Below are 21,371 nucleotides of genomic sequence, written 5' to 3' on the forward strand. Positions count from 1 at the left end.
CAGTTGCTTTGTGTTGAAGTGGCTTTTTGACCTAAGTTTGTCACAAGCTCAACTCAGACACGAGCATCCACTCCCGTCTGAGTCTATGTGCAGGTTAAGTTGCTGGGGATGAAAGCTTTGAGTTTTCAAAGGTCCGGGCCAGCTGAAGCTGTCAGGATCCCTTCCAGTCGCTGTGTGATGAGCACTAATAAGGCAAAGGCAGTGACAAGTAACAGGGATTAGTCAGCTGTTGAGAGAAAGTAACAATCTGTTCTTCCAGAGACTATGGTTTGGATTCATAGATCAGTCTCAAATTAACAGTTATTTGCAAATTGGCTCACTAAATGTTTCAAATCAATATCCGGGAAATATACTTATTTGCTTTCTCGTTGGGAGGTCGATGAAATGATCAATAGCAGTGCACGACTGTCTGTTAAATTTGAAGTTACTTTTGCTGCAGCTATCAATCTTACAAATTAAGAAGCGATATTGTGTTTAATCTCACCAAAACAAAAGACAAAGTGGTGCATTTGGGAGTTTTAATTAAGTTATGTGTCAGATTATTTCTTGGCAGGGAGTGCTGATTTTATGGAGTCTCACTGTTGTGTCGACGTGCGACGAGACTTTTGTTTCCTTGTGGATCTATTCACCACACACTTCCTTTTCTGCAGAAGTTTAAATGAATTTTATCTGTGGTCAGTTGTGACACATGAGAAATTGCAACGTGGAAATTATCACTTGTCATGACTTGTTTAAAAGCGTGCAACAGTGAGACGGTTTAATTCTCAGCGTTATTACAGAGAAGTATTTCTTGTTCTCTCAATGGCTGAATTATTCAACTTGCTGGTCTGAAGCCCAGTTGGTTTATTTCTAATTTTAACTTCAATTTCTACTATTACCTTGTGTGATTACATCTCAGAGCGAGAGGGCTCTGAGCTTGAATCAGCGGGGTGACTGCAGCTTTTCTTTGTTTGCATGTTCCTCCTGTGCCTGTGCTGAATCTTTGATTTCCTTCCACAGTCTAAACAAATAAAGGTTAGGTCAGCTAGCAGCTCTTTGGTGCTGTTCCTTCCTTCTTAGTGTGGATCTGGTATGATGTGTTCACTAATGGACAGTTCTAAGTATGATAAAAGTACTTGATCTTGACTTTAGATCAAAGTACTTTGATCTAGAGTCAACACGTATGATCAAATCTTACTCTCTCTATATTCAAGGAAATGTCTGCTTTGCCAGAGTTCTGCACAGGGCTATACTTACTTGGTGGAGGATGAATTAAAGGGAGGGTAAGGGATTTATGGAAGAGGTTTGTTTATATTCAAGCAAAATATCAACAAAATTTCCCTAAACTTTTCCCTGAGAAAACCCCATCAGGAACTCAAGCCAAGCTTCTTCCCTTCATGTACTTGAGCACAAGCATAAACCCTCCTGCTGTTGGAGTCTGCCCTCACTGTAGCTCCTCTTACGTTGGAGAATACCTTTATGCATGTCCTTGATACATTAACTGACGGGGTCCAGTCAAGGCCAATGGAAACAGAGGGGAATGGGGGTTGGAGGGTCGTTGGTGGGATAATTGGACCAGAATGTCCGTAAACTGCTCATCCTCAGCCGTCAACGCCATAAATACAGAACCTCAGGCCCCGTTTACACGGAGCAAAAACGGAGGCGTTTTCATGCGTTTTGGCCGTTCGTTTACACGAAAACGGAGCTCAAAGCCCCCAAAAACGATCATTTCTGAAAACTCCGGCCAAAGTGGAGATTTTCAAAAACTCAGTTTTCACGTTTGCTTGTAAACGGAGGAAAACGGAGGAAAACGGAGGAAATCGGAGGAAATCGGAGGAAAACGGAGGAAAACGGAGATTTAGGCTCAGAACGTCACATTATGCAACAGAAACGTCACCAGCATCCTTTGTGCAACCTGTGTTTACAATTAGTTTGGCCACTGTCAATATTTTCTTTTATTTTACCTGTTTTAAATTCTAAAGTCACACTTAAAAGTAACTCCACTTCTCTGTCACTCCAAACGAAAGACTCTCGTTCCGTCTTGGAAGTAACTGGCAGTCAAGGCTGATTTATGGTTCCGCGTTACACCAACGCAGAGCCTACGGCGTAGGGTACGCGGCGACCCGCACCGTACGTAGGCTACGCCGTCGATTTAACGCAGAACCATATTATTCAGGCTTTTTTTCCAGGATTCTGATTGGCTTGCATGACTTTACGCTTCTCGTTACACTGCCCCCTGCAGGTTTGGCTGCTCATAGCACCTTAACAGCGTTTTCATGCAGGTTCGTGTAAACGAGGATATTTTTGAAAACGTAGAGGGGAAAATATCAGTTTTTGTAAATACCCGGCTACGTGTAAACGTGGCCTTAATCTGCACTGACCACTAATATGACAGACTTTGCAAAACACGAAAATACGGGTCATTGACAAAGTGAAGAACGTCAGAAAGAAGTTTGTTGCAGTCAACGGACACAACAACAGGAGTGGCAGACACTTGTGCAACACGATTTGGGGGAAAAAGCTACGCCAATCTTTTTTTAGCATGAATCTGCCACCTGCACGATCTCCTACATCCAGCCAGTTTCTGATGTTGGTGAAGCCAGCGAGACTCCAGGGTCTTATGTTACATAGTACCACTCAATAACAACCTCTTGAGTCATCTCCCCTCCCCTCCCATCTTCAGGCAGGGACACAATAACATGCCTTGCATTTACATTGGCAAGTGCGTGTCAAACACATTCATCATCCAGGGATAATAAAGCGGTTTCATCAAAATAAAGCACGTGTTGTTTCCAGTTTATGGTCCAGGGCTGGGTATGAAGTCTTTTTTTACAGTGTGCCCACGAGGTTCAGCAGCTAGCGGATGGTGAAGAGATAATCACTTAATGTTACAGAAAGAGTTTTGTGTTAGAAATCCCTTAGAATTGCTTACCCTCCCTTTAACTGAAGAAGCGTTCATCATGACCCAGACAGCATAAAAACTGAAAAGACAGAAAAAGTTTTAGCAAACAAACATTTGATTGCAGACTGTATATACTGTAATAGATTTGATGTGGTCACTGTAAAATCACCTACGGGTTTGTAATGTTGGGTCGTAAGTAGGGCTGGGCGATATATCAAGATTTTAATATATATCGATATATTTTCAAACGCGATATGGTACGAGACAATATCTTTTATATCGATTTAAAAAAAAAAAGAAATTAGGATTTTGATATAGCTTATTTTGTGACAAATTAACTTGAATGTTTTATTTGAGATTTGCACAAATGTTTTGTTATTTGCACAACTGTCAACCTCAGTGGAAAAGTCTGCTGTTACTGTCTACATTGTATTAATTGCACAGTGTATTTTAATGTAATTGTTATGCAGGAAAGGGATATTTGTTTTATTTTATTCAAGAAGCATTTTTATTCTATATATGCAGGCAGTTTATTTGTATTTCATTTGTTTTATACATTTTGATATTGTGCAGACCTCTGTTAATAAAGGAACCTGTGTGACATTTGGCACGAGGCTTTGTATTAAAACTGACTGTTTTTTTAAGGGTTTGCCTCAGAAAAAAATGAAGCTAACAGAGATGCTATGCTATAATGCTTTGGGGGAAACCCCAATTATGGCACAGAAAAAATATCGATATATATCGAGTATCGCCATTCAGCTAGAAAAGATATGACTTTTGGTCCATATCGCCCAGCCCTATCGGAAGCCTGCTGGACCTCACTAGCCTGAGTTCAGTTGCTACCAAACTAACTATTTTAGTTTGGCTGGGTTAGCTCACACTATCCAATAGTATTTTGATGTTTATTGTGATCAAATTGGTCTAAACATCTTCATTTCAAATGTCACTACTGAAACAGCATGTGAAACAAGTGCTGCCAGAGTTGAAATGAGGAGTGGAGGAGCTCCCTGGAGGCCCATTGTCTCTCAGCCTGGCAAACCCACCTGCGAGCGGCGTCCCGCCGTCCCGGCGTCCCCGCGGACCTGGTTCTTGTTTCAATTGTGTCAACAATTCTCAGAGGCTTTAAACAAGGCAACTGGACTTGTTTTTCTTCCTGTCAAGTCCACAAAAGTTCTTTTAACAACTCAAGTTGCCTTGTTTCAAGCCTTAGAGTTACCACGTCCTAGATGACTGAGAGTCTGCATCAGCATCAACACTTGTCTTGGGTGTTGTTGGCCAGTTGTCCAGTTAGGGAAGATGGAAACGGTCCTGAAATGACCTGAGGAGTAAGTTGCTCGACTACAAGCCAGTAGTGAGCTTGAGGCTGTTCAGCTGGTTTCCTCTAGTCAGCCTTAGCCATCTTCATCTTCTAACGCCTGCAGGCCAAACCTAACAGGTCGCAGTAACCTGTCTCTGTTTTTCTGTCTTTTAAGGCCAGAGGTGGACTTATTCCTTGTTATAGTTGCTTTTGTTACAGGTTTGGACTACACTGTCTAAGAGTTTGCTCCAGTCCTGATCAGAGTTGTCAAAAGTATTCACATTCATTACTCAGGTAGAAGTATAGATACTAGAGTTTAAAAATACTCCTGTAGAAGTTGAAGTATCAACTCAAATTTTTTACTCAAGTAAAAGTATAAAATTACTGGTTTCAAAACTACTTAAAGTATAAAAGTAAAAGTAATGTAAGGGGGAAAAAAGCCATTAAGGACAAAAGCCATTGAAAATGAATGCATCTTAGTATAATGCAAATATATTAAAGAACCATATATGTGTACTATTGAGCATTAACATGTGTTTCAGAGAGCAGGAGATATGATGACTAGTTGCCTATAAGTATTGTAATGGTGCAAAAAGTCAAACTTCAGAGGCATGTTATCATTTATCCTAACCTTTATTGGAATGTACATCCAAGTTTAGTTGCAGGAATCTGAGGGAACGGATGTAAGAACAAAACTGGACAAGAACATCTGAAACAACCACAACCAAATTCACTCTATCCGGATGGAGCAATTTAACTGGATAGTTTTTTTTAAAGGCCGAAATGAAATAGAGTAACAAGGCTGTTTTTAAAATGTAAGGAGTAAAAAGTACAGATAATTGTGTGAAAATGTAAGGAGTAAAAGTAAAAAGTCGTCTGAAAAATAATTACTCCAGTGAAGTATAGATAACCCAAATTTCTACTTAAGTAAGGTAATAAAGTATTTGTACTTTGTTACTTGACACCTCTGGTCCTGATTAATATATGAAGACACACTAAATGTTATTACATCGTAGGCCTATTCTTAATGATTTCTGATCAGTTAATCTAAGACATGCATTAATGGCAGGTGTGAACTGGGCCTGGACTGGGTATATTAATATCAGTTTGACTTTTATCTGTCAAGCCTGTGATTGACTGGCAGCTTGTTTCACTTCTCACCCACTGATCGGCTAGAGCTCCTCGAGACCCTCTAAAGGATAAGTGAGTGTAGCTAATGGAGGGTTAGATGGACCTTGTGTTAGTGATGAAATGCTTCGCTCTGTTCAACCATGTCAGGGAGCAAGGGTAAATATAGAGGTGCGCAGATTATATTTTTTTTAAGACACTAAAACCAGTTGAAATGCCTCCCTGTAATGTGAAAAGTTTGTATTTCCAGGATTAATGTGCACCTGCTACATATTACTAACACCCCCCCCCCCCCCAAAACTCTGTTTGGCGGGTGACCAAGGCGGAGATCAAATTTTAATTTTGATTTCCAGATTGTCCAAAGCTGGTGATAAACCATGAGATATGTTTCAGTGAGATTGTTAGCGATTTTCTGTAGCCAGAAGTTGATTAAAGTTAATCTTTTGGGGTTTTTTTTTTTGTTTTTGTTTTTTTTTTTACAATTTTATAACTGAAGTAAAGATAGGGTCTGAAAACGTTATCCCAGTCAGCTTTTTGGCAATGCCAGACAGTCCATGTCTTCTCATGTTTGAGGATATTCCTCATCACCCTGTCCGTGTCCCTTCTCAGTGTCTACACCGCTGTTTTCCATCTCTGCTCTCCAACAGCAGATCTGAAAACCACAGGGATATGGCTGAGTGCCACCAAAGCTCTCAAGCTCAGAGCTGCAGAGCCTTAGATTACATATTTACAGCCCCTTCGCAGTCTATATGATCTTCATACTGTAAAACCTTGTTTATCCCTCTCGTAAGCACCGTCAGGATTTTCTGCCAATTGTGCTCAGATTTTGAACTTCCTGTCGGATGGGCCACTTGACATGACACAAGTGTGACTCATTCAGGGATGCAGGACGAGAGGACGGGCATGTCTCATGTTGGTTTTTTGAAGTTGGATGGTTTACAGCTTGAGACCCTTGGAACTGACTTCTGTTTTTCTCTCTTCCAGGTTAGCTTTATATGTGTATGAGTATTTGCTGCACGTTGGAGCACAGAAATCAGCACAGACCTTCCTGTCAGAGGTAAGAGTTTTTTCTTTTTTACGTGACTTCCTGTTCGAAAAGGGCCGGTGTGATTCCCCTTCTATTGTATGACCCACAGTGGAATTCCCATCCGAAGTCGTTGTTGGTTTAAGCAGCTTTTAATGAGCCTCCATCTAAGAAACTGTGAACACATTCACATTTAATGAATCCACACTTGACTTTTTACAAACAGAAAAATTTGGGACTTTGTAAAACATGGCATTGGGCTACTTAATGTGATCAGCCACCTTTCATTATTAGCTTTAATTTGCAGTCACACAATGTTTAATTAGCACATTTTGACATATTGTGAGCATGTGTTGTTGTTTGTGTTCTGTTATGACATTTGAGAAGTGAAGCCAGCACCTGCTAAATTAAACCAAACGTGCTTTAAGCATTTGAAGCCACAGCAAAGCTAAGCATTTGCGAGATATATTAGCCTCATACTATGCTCCCAAACTGTTGAGGAGGTAAGGTCTCTAATGTGTTGCATCCTTTTCCTTAATGGACATCCTTCCTGCTAATGGTCCCATGTTCAGGCCTCCTCCAGGTCAACACTCCTCCTGCCCCTTGGCTTTAGTCAGCCCCACATAGTACACCTCATACCACCCCACAACAGCTGGATATCATACCAAAGTAGTATTTTTCTCTGTAAACCTATAACATATTTCAATCAGTAAAAAGGATGAGGCTGATGAATATACCGTGGAGTCCCCGGTACAGAGTGCACATGTCCTTTGAGAACATAAGCCCGGGATTAGGCCGGGTGTAAAAGGTTAAACAGAGGTTTAAAAAACACATTATTTCAAACAAGTCATGTCAACAGGTGATTGTAATCGTAATTTGGTTCAAAATCATTATTTATGAAAGGCTGAGTCTTTTAGGAGCAAAGAGGAGCAGAAGAGCTCATCTCCGAATGTGTGAGAAAATCGTTTTAATATTTAATACCAGCGTCGGTAAAAGAACGATTGGGAGGGATTTTCATCTTTCACTCTGCAGAGTTCAATATCGTTATACAATTCCAAGGAATTTGGAGGAATCTCAGATGCAACCTTAAACAGGACGCCAGTGATCTCCTCCCTCTCAGATGGCACTGTGTTAAAAACCGTCATTCATTTATGCCTCGTTTCAATTTACTTCTGTGCAGACTTGCATAATGTCTGCATGTCCATTTATTCCTATGGGGGCCTCCCTGACTTCTGACCAGTGTTGGGTGTACTGTAACGAGATTACATTCGCCAATAACACAGTAATGTACCGCGTTACAGTTGTAATTCGGGTAATCCCGTTATAGTTACTATAATACAAAAAAAAATACGTTACTTTAGTTACTTTAAGCTTTTCAGCTACATGTAGAACGGGAGAACAGAAAAGAAAATCAAACCTTTTATTATTTTAATATTGCTGTTTTATGGCTTACATTTTAAGATTAAGATTCCCAGAATATTCAAATTTTTTGAGATAGGATATTTGAGTTTTCTTAAGCTGTAAACCATGATCAGCAATATTAAAATAATAAAAGGCTTGCAATATTTCAGTTTATTTGTAATGAATCCAGAATGTACGACATTTTTGTTTTTGTAATTGCATTACAGAAAATCACAATATTCTAATTTTCTGAGACAGTCCTGTACATGTTGTTCATTGGCAATCGAGTTATGTTGCAGCTAAGGTGATATTGCGGAGTAATCCAAAAGTAATGTAACTAGTAATGTAACTAGTTACTTTCAGCAACCAGTAACTAAGTAGTGTAAGTGATTACTTTTTTTAAAAAAGTAACTAGTAATATGTAATGGATTACTTTTTTTGAGTAACTACCCCAACACTGCTTCTGACATGGTTGCAAAAATCCACCTCCTGGTGTTTTTCGGATAATCTTCACTGGAAAGTGTTAAAAAATGTGGATTTGTGCGGTGGATTGTGTAAGCTGGAAAACCAAATAGCTTTCAGGCTTTTTCTTTGGAAAACTGAACTTGTTTTATTATGTAAGTGAAAGTGTCTAGGCTACAAGTGTAACTATTATTGCTCCTCAACAACGAGTTGGTGTGGGAGCCATCCGGCCTTCCATCTTGAGCTGCATTTGCTTGCTTTGAACGCATGGGGGACGTTGCATATTTCATACAGATATTTGGAAATAAAGTGTTAGCCTGGGAATAACAAGGACTCCGGTACAGAGCTACATTCACAAATGCTGCCTCAAGTGTTCAGGGTTAAACAAAAAGCCCCTTTTACGTTGGTGGATTCCCTGCGTCTAACGCGTGGATCTAGCATGTCGCCTGTCCCTTTTACACTGACCGATGTGGGGTGACGTGTCGAGCTAACTCGCCTCCAAGGGCAGTCTTATCCGCGGGTCAGGTCTAATGTAAACAGAACTAACGCTGGGTGGCGGGTCGTGGGAGGGGTTTGTCAATCACGTAACCTGAGTTCAACCCACCAGGAGAGCTTTTTTTTAATTGTATTATTATTATTTTATAAAATAAGGAAACAGCTGATAAGAGTAACAACAGCAGCAGGACGTCACAGGAAAGTTCTATATTTGCAAGATGAGTAACTAGATATCTGCAAGCTACTCAGCCTTGGAGCCGAGGCCGCCATAAACCAGCGTATGTCCAGAACCATAAAGGATGGTGCATGACTGTTTGAACAAGTGGCCACAAACAGCAAGAAGCAACCACTGGTCAAAAAACGCTTCATCCACCCTCCACACCCATCTGACAGCAATAAATCCTGCTGATGGAGGGATAATTCTACCCTCCTACTAGGCCTGGGCGATATATCGAGATTTTAATATATATCGATATATTTTCAAACGCGATATGGTACGAGACAATATTGTTTATATCGATTTAAAAAAAATGTAAATATATATATATATTTTTTTTATGATTTTGATATAGCTTATTTTGTGACAAATTGACTTGAATGTTTTATTTGAGATTTGCACAAATGTCAACCTCAGTGGAAAAGTCTGCCTGTTACTGTCTACATTGTATTAATTGCACAGTGTATTTTAATTTAATTGTTATGCAGGAAAGGGATATTTGTTTTATTTTATTCAAGAAGCATTTTTATTCTATATATGCAGGCAGTTTATTTTTATTTCATTTGTTTTATACATTTTGATATTGTGCAGACCTCTGTTAATAAAGGAACCTGTGTGACATTTGGCACGACATTGTATTAAAACTGACTGTTTTTTTAAGGGTTTGCCTCAGAAAAAAATGAAGCTAACAGAGATGCTATGCTATAATGCTTTGGGGGAAACCCCAATTATGGCACAGAAAAAATTGATATATATCGAGTATCGCCATTTAGCTAGAAAATATCGAGATATGACTTTTGGTCCATATCGCCCAGCCCTACCTCCTACACAGGTTACGTTTTGTTACGCGGTTAAAGCCTCCTGACTCACCTTCCCTGCCCTCTCAACTCACCTTCAGACACAGGGTGTCAAATAACAAGCCTTGCGCTTATAGTACCCAACGCGCGTTAAACACTTGTTCATCCAGCGATAATAGCAGGATCCAATCTACAAACGCCCAAAGAAGCCTCATTTTAAACTTCTCCAGAGCAGGCACCAAGATCTTTGGGCTCAGAGGCCGGACATGGATGATTAGAGTGAAAATGTGTTGTGTTCAGATGAATCAGAGTTAGATAAAGATAAAGCTTTACTCTCCCAGCAGATTTTAGTAAATGTTCAGCCCTGACATCCAGGACTTGATATAATATTAACTGCTGAAAGTTAGATGACAAGACAGACTTTTTTTTTAATTGAATTGAAATGAAAACAGTCAAAACTTTAATACACTGTTACATGAGTAGGATTTACTCGCATTAAACTATTTTACATTGATGTTTTGCCAGTTTCAGGTTAAGTTAAGAATATAAATATTTCTTCAACAGTTGTAGGAACAAAGATAATTTGAAAAAGCAGTATTCTGTAGATGGTTTCACCAAGCGCTGGTGAAGTGACAAACGACAGATGAACATGGTTGATTAGTGTCTTGTTTCATCTGATATGACGTTGGAGTCAGAGGCTGGAAACAAAATTTGTCTACAGTTAACTAAACTTTAGAAACAGAACGTTGGGATAGTTTCTTGATCAAGAGTTACATCCTAGACTTTTGTTTTCACCCAGTCATGTCACATTAATGACTCCAGACAACTGTCTAAATGAATTAGAGAGCTGGGAGAGAATTAGAGGAATGACAGAGCCCCTACTCCACACATCAGGAGTGCACTATTTAAAAAAATTGTATGCAACTATTTACTTGAAACATCCATGATCTAAAAGGTGTGAACAGAAAATCTAAATTAGTTGTTGCATTGCAGCCACACTGATAAGGCTGCTTGTTTTAGACACACAAAGTTCATTTGGAGCAGATTTTCAAACAAATTTAGCTGAAATCGGCTCAATTAAAGGCTGTGACTAAAATGAGCTACATTAAAAGATGGCCATTAAGAGATGCCTGCCTTCCTCAGCCTTTTGTATTCACATATTCTCCTCTTATTAACTTTTTGAAATTAAAATCTGCAAAAAGGATTATCACCGTTGGCACAAATCTCACCTGCACACTTTGATCAGGGCAGGAGCTTGATTGGCTCCTTTGGACAAATTTATATTCATCATTGTCTAAGTGGCACCTTTTTTTTTTTGCTTGCATCTTGTATTTCTGTAAAAGCTGCGCGTTAACTGCAGTTAGACTTCCTAAGACATCATTTATAAAGTGGTTCTCATTAACAAAGCAGGGTAACAGGGTATGTAGACTTCCCAGAATTGTAAATGATGTCTTAAAAAAAGGCTTAAACACGATGTGTAAACGGGCCTGGGTAACAAAATCAGCGTTTAAAGAATCATTACGACATCAGCAGTGATTTTCATAGTTGAAATATAATTTTGAACGTAGAGGATTCAAATGATGACCCAACAGTCCAGACTCCAGTCACCTAGAGCAGTGGTTCCCAACCTTTTTTCCTTGTCCCCCCCCTACTTGTGTCTAAGACCAGCCAGGCCCCCCGACCCGTACGTACTAACACCAAAATAGTCTTTAATTGAAAAAAATTAACATTAATTATGTTTTTTTGAATCATTTCTCTTTGGTTTACTCTGTAGACTTTTTTTTCTCCAATGTCACCAATGTATAAAATACGCACAAAAGGACATAAAAGGACATAAAAATATTTCTGAAAAATGTCTCTTTTAATATGAGACCACCATTTTTTAACATTTTTCCTTTAACAACCTGTCAGAGTAGATTAAATGTTGAGTAATGATATAATAATATGGAATTAAATCATTTCCTGTGTTTGTCACCAGTGTATAAAAAACACAAGAAAATATTCAAGACATTCATAAATTATTCCTAACAATGTCTTATGAATGACTTATGAATGTAATTTTTACAACTGCATAATTTCAAAGCAGAAAAGGTTTCGCGCCCCCCCAGAGATCTCTGGCGCCCCCCCAGGGGGGCCCGGACCCCAGGTCGGGAGACACTGGTCTAGAGCTCATTGAGGGCAGGCAGGGAGCGGGACGGGCAGGGCGGCTGGACCAGGAGCAGGCGTCTAGAATATGAAGCTGGGATGGGGGGGGGGGGGGGGGGGCGTGGCGTGAGATTAGGTGGCGGGGCTGCAGCGAGCCTCCATGATTTCAAGCCTCATGGGGAAATCTCCTCCCAGAGATTTAAGCTTTATTGCTGAGTTGCTGGAAAGGTGAGGTTTGGTGCCGCAGGCAACCGGAAACTCACAAATACGGATAAGACTTTAGCTAACATGTACACAAACGCGATAAACATGTCATGCACTATGAGGCGCCTGAATTAGTTTGATGCCAGCTGTCACAAATGTTGAACCTGAAATGCAAAGTTCTTTACTAATTTTTTTTATGTCAACCGCATTTTTATTTAGATGTCTTTTCCAGTGTGAGTTGATGCATGCAGACAGCAGCTTAACCTTTTTTCTCATTTATGTCACTTAGTTTTAAAGACTTGAACTATTTGAATGAAGAAAGCAAACAGAAACTATTTAATATCTCAAAGAAGTAGTTTTACGGTTACCATACATGCGGTAACGACATCTTTGTTATTTTGCACTTTGATTATCGGCTTTTTTCTTACTTTTATCTTTGTGTTATTCTTTTTTAATCTGCTCCTTTCTTGTCACTGCAGTGGGCAAGAAAACTGCATGCAGAGCTTCCAGTTATGACAAAAGCACATGAAACAGAAGCAACAGCAGAAAACATCTTTACCTCATTAGGAAAAACAAAAACAAATCAAACGCTGCAAGATTTCAAAAACAAAAACTAGGAAGGAAATGCAGTGCTGTTTAAACATAACTTTTTCTGGTTTAAAAGGGGGGATAAACAAAAGAACTGAACTAAAATCAACATTTCAAACTCAGCTACATATTATACTATCAATACAAATGAAAAACTGCGAGCTGCTTGTTGGAGTCGTCTTCGTGCACATGCATGTCTCTGTGGATCAAGGACTTCTGTGCTGCAGTTAAAGTGAGGCTGCACAATCACACACCTGCTCATCTAACCAGAGCGCTATCACCTGGACTCTCCTGCCCTTAATTGGCCTCCGATGCTCCCAGAGCAAGATGCACACACGCTTTCACATTTAAACTATACGCACAATACCGCAATACACTCCTGTTTCCGAGAGCACGTCGTCGCTCAGTATTCTTCTACACAGTGCAGCACTCAGCTCTTTAGCAGCATTAAATCCACAGACCCACAACAAGCACACAGCACATCACATCATTACAAGTGTCACTGGGGAAATCTGTACAATTGACACTTTAATAGAAACCCAGGGCTTGTATCTGTATGTTTATGTGTGTGTATATATATATATATAAAGAGAGAGAGAGAGAGAGAGAGAGGGAAACATTGAGAAATCTTGCTCCTGTCTTGCTGTTCTCACACAGTCTGAGTCTGTATGTATTGCCTGAATCTGAGCATGAGTGTGTGTGTGTTTATGTGTGTAAAGTCATGTCATTGGGAGTGTGTAAAGCAGGAAGTTGGTCCACTATCGCTCACTGGATCTTATCTCGGCGTCCAGACACTGGCAGGAGCTCTGTTGGTTTGTGAGGGCAGCAGAGAGGACTGGTGTTTCAAGACAGTCACAATTTCTTATCCGCAAACTCTGCTCTGCACTGCAGATCAGCGTGCTACTTCACTGCCTTATTCTTTGCTGGAGTCCCCTCAACTTTACAGTCACTCTGTCACTGCAAAGCTGAGTGGACCGTTAAACATAATGGATACATTATGCATAAATCATGCCGCAGTGTCTAATTTTTCTCTGTCCTCCTCCTCTGTCCTCACCCCCTCGACCTTCTTCCTCATCTCCTCATCTCTCGCAGATTCGATGGGAGAAGAACATCACACTTGGGGAACCTCCAGGATTTTTACATTCATGGTGGTGGTACGTATCCAATGATGCCCTCTGTCTCCTTCCCTTTTCTTGGCCACACACATGTTTTTGCTCAACAGCTCACATTTATAGTCCAGAGACACACTTAAAGGGATGCATGAATGTGTACAGACTGGATGAGGACAGAAATTGCAGAACTTTTAAAAGCATCATTTCCTGCTGTCCTTCTGATTGACAAGTGAGGTACTCCCTCTGGTCTGCTGTCTGAGCTGGGTTTTTGTTTTGTTTTTTAAACCTGTCACTAAGGCATTCACTGTCTAACTGAAGTAGAAATCAGGAGGTTTTTATCATAGTGGTTTCCAACTGAACAATTCTTGACACAGCCAACTCTAAAGGTTGCAGCTTTGTATTTTGACAAACTTGCATGAAGAAATGCACCACATTAGCTATTAGAGGTAACTATTATAACACTGGAGAAAGCTTAAGTTCTTAGTAGTTCTCAAGTTCAGTTTCACATTTCCTGAATTATTCAACCTGGGAACTATTTTCATTTGCATTTGGACGTAAAAACACTAATGAGTATTACTGCACTTCAACAGACTCAAGATGATTCCCCTCTTAAGTTTTTTGCTTTTTTTCCTATTCACTTTTCATATATTTATTATGTAAAGCACCTTGAATTGCCTTGTTGCTGAAATGTCCTATATAAATAAACTTGGATTGCCTTAGGTTGCAGTAACGTTAAACTCAGTGCACCGGCATAACAAGTTGACTGACTGTTGATAAACGTAGAGCTGTCTGGGAGCAGTTGAAATCCCAGACACTTTGTCATCCTCTGTACTGGATGATACGGCAGGGAGCGGGACGGATTCTGAGATTTTGAGAGGCTGCTCTCGCTCGGTAACGCTGCATGCTCAGAGGAAGATGGACGAAGTTTGGTCTTCTTGGATTCAAACACGGACCAACTTTCCGCCCGTAAATGTATCAAACGTTTCATTAAATTGGTTGTGTTTCCAGCCTTGGCAATTATGATCTTTGTGCAAATATTGCATTGCCACTAGGGTCATCAATAGGCAGCATGTTTAATGGCCTCGCCGACAATGCAACTTACACGTGAACCCTGTCTGTGGGCATAAACACAACCAACGCACGTGTAACATTACAGCCAATCACAGGCAGCACTTTGCGCATCCTAGGTACCGAAAATAGGTACCTAGGTACATAGTGGTGCAAATACAACGCGTCATCATGTTTTACAGCAAAACGAACCCCTTTGCAGCTGTGGAGAGATCCAATTCGATTTAAATACAGGCATAGCACACACGACCTGTCTAGGGCAGTGGGTTTTGCTCTCGACATCACAGATAATGGTGGCGTGAGAAAAGGGATGAGTAAAGACAACTGGAAAGAGAGGTACATCACCAGGATCCTCTATCACCTCTTCCCAGCTGGACTATCGTGGCGTGAAGTGGGTGTGAATACCGGATTGTTGGTGCAACCTGTACCTGACACCCAGCATGTGGGTTTTAGTTGTTATGGCTTCTGCCATGCTGCCATGCAGTTTGTACGAATGCATAAAACTCTCTTAAAAGAAACATCACATTTGCATGATTTCAAACTGGATTTTTAGCTACTTAATGGCTGAATGGCTTGAATGTGCGTAGAAGTGTGTTTCGTTTTGTAAATCATGGTTGTTGAGGTCTAACAGGTTTTAAAGAAGCCTTATGTTTATCATGGACTGTGTGTCAAAGCCTCTGTTATTGCTGCTGAACATTACTGTGAGGCCGTATCAACAGGCAAAGCTACAAAAACTTGTTCTTGCTTTTAGAGGGCTGGCATGCATCTGTCTCTCACCACAACTCTCTTCTGTTTCACCTCCACTTCAACTCTCTGGCCCAGAGGTGAAAGTCATGGTCTGCAAACCTCCGCTCTATCGTCAAGATTTAAAGACTTAAAGTAGTTTAACCTGAAGCTCATTTTAATAGAACGCGCCCCTGTTGTGGCTTCTGGTCTTTCAGCCTCTTCAAACAAATCTGTCAGATCCTCAAAATGCTAGATAAATAGAGGGTTGTGTTTTCTCTCTGCTTTGGAGAACAAGGTCAGTGGGATTTTGAGCCTGACAGAGGACAGTTCTCACCCCATGTCTGAACTGGAACTAATTGGGATACGTAAATGTTGGATTTCCACTTTAAGCTGGTCAGACTAACAGATGGAAAACTTGAAAGCAAAAAGAGAGGGTAATGGGCAGGACAGAAAAAAGAGACAAAGAATCCAGCAGGCAACGAGACAGGGAGGTTGAATCCTCGGCAAGGCAGCACAAGAGGCAAAGAGAGGGGATAAGAGGTTTGACAGGGCCTGCTTTGTTTGTCATTCATGCTATCCTGCTCATCTCCAAAGCCCCCCCGGCTGGCCGTGTGTAATAAACCCGGACATGCAGCTTCATTCATTCATCCTCTCTGGCTCCTGTGTGTGCTGTGATCGTGCAGCCTGTTGACACGCTTCATAATGGTTTTTAAAGAGCCTGGCTTCTTTCAACCTGACAAGTCACTATTGGACAGCTACCAGTTATACTGACAGAGTGGCATGCGCAAACATACAGTTGCAGTGTGAGTTTGCTCTCGCCTCTGCAGGAACCAACAGCGGTGCTTAGGGAGAGCGGCCCAGGCAGCGCTTGTGTGGGAAAGCTGGAAGCAAGAGAGGGAAACTAGGTGTGTGTTCTGGCTGCATCGATTATTTCCGTGGTGTGGGAGATGACATTGCGTGTTTGCCCTGGGTGCAGTCGGAGAATAGGCTTGACGATTATCTCGGCTGGGGAGGGCGGAGCTCCGGTGTAGGATGACCTAGCTGAGGGGCGTCTGTCTGGGCCCCGCAGCACGTGGACGCAGACGCTCTCTGGGGTGGGTGGGGTCAGCGGGACGAGGAGGGTGGGGGTGGTGAAGCCCCCTGTCCACTCCTATGCCACCCAGCTACCCCCCCACCCCCCTCCAACCTTCAGCCTCCACCCCCAAAACAAAAGCTCCAGATGGCATAAAAGCCACCAACCTCCCTCATCCCTCACCCACAGCTCCCCCTCCCTCAACCTTTGTCTGAAGGCCCGTCCCTTTGTTTGCGGAAGAGAGACCCCCAAATGGATTAACTCTTTGCATTCCAGCCTCTTTTGTGTTAAACAGCCAAATCTAAGACCCCGACCCTACCATCACCCCAGCCCCACCCCCGCCGTCTCCTCCTCACTACCTCACTGGGGTTTGGCCTCTGTGGCTGTTTCCTGTAGGACAGCATAGGTGGGTGGGGGGGACTTTAGAATAAGACTGCTAGAGGGGGAAGGGGAGGGACGGCTGGTGGCGGGGGTCACTCGTCCACATCTGTTGTTATGCGTGGAGGGATAAAGAAAAGGCTCTGTGAGGGCTGCAGGTGTTGATTGTGTCATATTGGCCACTGGAAGTTGTCTCCTTCTTATCCCCTAATCGATTGCTTTAACCAGTTTTCACTGGATGACTGCTGAATCCTCAGCACCTCCACACGCACTTACACACACACACGCACGCACACACACACGCATGCACGCACGCACACGCGCATGCACGCACGCAACAACACAACAACAACAGCATGTAGAGGGATCATCTGTGTGTTAGCCTCCAGCTGAAATTCTTGCTTGTCAAGACTGGAGAGTGCAGAGAGTAGATGTCCTCTTCTTTCACACGTCTGCACTGTTTTTAATAAACACAAGTATTAAACTCCATCTTCACCTCTTTGCCAATTAGCAGAGTTTGAATTAACATCTGCCTCATGGTTGTAAATCCATGTTAGAGATGGATCAGCACTGACAGTAATCTAAAGAAAATCCAATACAGCACAGAAACATTGTTGTTCTGGCCGCAGTATCCACCTGGAACGCTGCTTAGATTCTAGTCTGCAGGAAAATATGTGGTTATGTATTGGGAAACCAAAATTGCATTGCACGTGCGCATACCTCAGCCCGGTGGGTCTGGCACCAGGTGACATTGTGAAAGATCAGGAGAAACTTTCAGGTTGTGTAAGCTGTGCATCTAATGCCAAACCATGCTGTTTCCCCAAGCTTTCCTAACCAGACAAGTTTAGGAAAATGAGAGGGAAAAAGAAAGAAGAAAACCCTGCAATGACAGGACTTAGTACAAATGTCAAACGCTGATGTCATTTCAATTCAATCTTCAATTCAGTTTTATTTATATAGCGTCTATTACAACAGAAGTTGTCTCTAGGTGCTTTCCAGAGACCCAGAACATGACCAAGTTAAGACAAGGAGAACAGGAGTCAAACGTGCTCATCTCAGGTGACGCCAGATGTGTTAGGCCCCGTTTACACGGAGCAAAAACGGAGGCGTTTTCATGCGTTTTGGCCGTTCGTTTACACGAAAACGGAGCTCAAAGTCACCAAAAACGATAATTTCTGAAAACTCCGGCCAAAGTGGAGATTTTTTAAAAACTCAGTTTTCACGTTTGCGTCTAAACAGAGAAAACGGAGGAAAACGGAGATTTACGTCACATTATGCGACAGAAACGTCACCAGCAGCGTCATGAGTGCGACCTGTTTTTACAATTAGTTTGGCCACCGTCAATATTTTCTTGTATTTTACCTGTTTTATATTCTAAAGTCACACTTAAAAGTAACTCCACTTCTCTGTCACTCCAAACGAAAGACTCTCGTTCCGTCTTGGAAGTAAAGCCTGATTTATGGTCCAGCGTTAAATCGACGCAGAGCCTACGGCGTAGGGTACGCGGCGATGCGCGCCGTACGGTGTGCGTCGCCGCGTACCCTACGCCGTAGGCTCTGCGTTGGTGTAATGCGGAACCACAAATCAGCCTTAACTGGAAGTTACACGTGTCATTTGTTGATGTTTTATCCAGGATTCTGATTGGCTGGCATGACGTTAACAGCGTTTTCATGCGGGTCCGTGTAAACAAGGATATTTTTGAAAACGTAGAGGGGAAAATATCCGTTTTTGTAAATACCCGGCTACGTGTAAACATGGCCTTGGTTATCTGTCGCCTCATATAACCCCTCAGAGGCGCTTTTAAGTTAATGAAACTGATGGAAATGTGACTTAAAAAGCAAGTTTCCAAAATCTAATACTTAGATTGATGAAAGATAGATGAAAAATGGCTTTAAGGTTTTTGCAACAGCCACTTATAAGGTTGCTGACAACGAACTTTAGCTAACTTTAACTTAACATTACAATGTTACAGTTGACAGCTTGCTTCGGCTAACTTTAACTTGTTTAGATTACGAGTTCACTGGTGGTTGTTAACTCTTTCAGGAGCAACATCTGCCTGAATCAAGTAACATCCAACATGATTATCAACGGTGGTGTAGAGGTTCCTGGAAATGTGGGTATACGCTTTATTCATTGCCTTTTTTTATATAGCCCACACAGAAAAGGATAAGTGCCTGTTTTATAAACAATGACATGTAAGACTACTCTTTTTAGTTTACCAAAAATGGGCCAGTGGTATTTGCACATTGTCACATAATTTCTGCTGCTTGACCTCAGGGAATAAGGATTATGAAATTATGAAATTACTGACCCAATCCTGCCCCACAGACTGGTGAGAGACAACTACATCATTATGCATTTTGAGTGAACTATTCATTATTCCTTACTCCATCCAGACATGGAAATTGGGCAACTATTCTGTAGTAGTCTGTATAGGCTAGTAGTTTCTTTTGTGAATTGTATGTTGGAACAGCTGGTTTGCAGCAGAGTACACCAGAGTCTGCCACTTTTATAACTCCTACACCAGGAGCAGTTTGCAGATATTACTGGTCCTATAAAGGGTGGCCTATTGCAAGACTATGAAACACATTCAATGTAAAGCAACTAGTGATGCACCGAAATGAAAATTTGTGGCCGAAACCGAAACCGAAACCGAAAATAATAATAAACACTTGGCCGAATACCGAACAATACCGAACATGGTTCTTCAGCAGTTTTTCATTTATTTTGCCAATTTTTTCACCATTGCATAAATCAAATACATTTGATTTAGGCATGCTTTTCAAAGAAAAAAATCTTTTACAAAATTACAAGGTAGAAAATATTTATTGAACATAAAAAAATGAAAACATTTTAATTTCCCAGCATTATGTTGTTTTGGTTCCACCTCCTGGTGAATGTTAGGTAAAATTCTTATGTGGTTACTTTTTGGTTGGCCAACGATTTATGTAGTGCGCAACGTTACGGGACGGAGCGGCCAGTCTATTTCCTTATTTTACAACGCCGTTATTAATTGTTCGTTTTTTTCCCCCACTTATTCCACCGAACACCGAAAGTGTTTTTTTGCCATTTTCGGCCGAACAATTTCGGTTACCGAACAATCGGTGCATCACTAAAAGCAACCATGGTCTTTCGGTCAGAAAAAAACAATTGGATAAACTCAAAAGTGCATAGACTGAAACAATATTTGTTTTCCCAGGCTATACTGCCTCAGATTGGGTCATCAGTCGCCATGACTAAACTTAACCAATTTAACCAATGAAGGAAACAAGTACTAGCCAATTAGAGGCAGCGTAGGGTGGGTCATGCCCTCACCATCCTATAATAGAAAATTGGGCAATTTAGCCTGCACTAACCACTGAATGATACGCATCAGAAGGGATTGAAGGGTGAGATACCCAATACTGACTGAAAAATAATGGCGTATACTCCATATATTAGGAATGGGTGATATTTTACTGTTCACGATAAACCGTCAAAAAAATTCCCCATGGTAAGAATTTGTCATCTCGCGGTAAAAACGATAAATTCCCGTTGATGACGTTTTTGTGTAAAGCTGATTTATGGAAGGAAGAGATAGAGGAAGGAAGGAAGGAAGGAAGGAAGGAAGGAAGGAAGGAAGGAAGGAAGGAAGGAAGGAAGGAAGGAAGGAAGGAAGGAAGGAAGGAAGGAAGGAAGGAAGCAAGCAGGAAGGAAGGAAAGAAGGAAAAAAGATTGAGGAAGGAAGGAAGGAAGGAAGGAAGCAAGCAGGAAGGAAGAAAGAAAGAAAGAAAGAAAGAAGTATAAATTCCCGTTGATGACGTTTTTGTGTAACAAACATGGCGGATCTGAGAGCGAGATAGATTTATAGTTACAGAGGTGGAGTTAAATTGGTATTTTTTTATCGTCATTTTTATCGTTATCGGGATAAATGCCAGAAATTATCGTGATCATTTTTTTAGTCCATACCGCCCATCCCTACCATATATCAGCATATACCCTGGACTACACCACTGATTATAAACCTGCTAGCAGCTAGCTAGGGAGAAGTTTAATATTAACTGGCTAAAAAGATGTTGTTTACCTTTCTGGGTGTTTATCTTTAATCTTCTCTGGACATTTATGTTTTAATGTTAATTTAACTGTAATTTCCCCACGAGAATGTATAATTGTGTTCATTGTAAAGAAACTGGTTGACTTGGTGGTTCTGTGTCTTGGTATGAACTCTGGTTTGTTGTGCTGAATTTCTGACACTAAGAACTCATAGCATCAATTCTCCTGTCTCAATTCTGTCTGACACCTGTTGTGTGTCTTCACTCATTTTGACCAAATGTGCGATTACTGCACAACAATTTCTGATGAGAAAGATCTCTGCTTCTAATTACAAATTCTACCTT

At 41.2% G+C, this 21,371-nt stretch overlaps 1 protein-coding gene across 2 annotated transcripts in view; it reads left to right on the plus strand.

Annotated features, from left to right (window-relative positions):
• Positions 1–21,371, plus strand: part of ssbp4 (single stranded DNA binding protein 4) — a 127,895-nt gene that overhangs the window by 11,287 nt on the left and 95,237 nt on the right. For both annotated transcript variants that reach the window (XM_061737673.1, XM_061737672.1), the window contains exons 2-3: positions 6,291–6,363; positions 13,732–13,793. In XM_061737673.1, coding sequence (XP_061593657.1) covers positions 6,291–6,363; positions 13,732–13,793 — 135 coding nt within the window. The remainder of the gene's footprint in view (positions 1–6,290; positions 6,364–13,731; positions 13,794–21,371) is intronic.

Source organism: Cololabis saira, chromosome 13, assembly GCF_033807715.1.
Source record: "Cololabis saira isolate AMF1-May2022 chromosome 13, fColSai1.1, whole genome shotgun sequence".
NCBI lineage: Eukaryota > Metazoa > Chordata > Actinopteri > Beloniformes > Belonidae > Cololabis > Cololabis saira.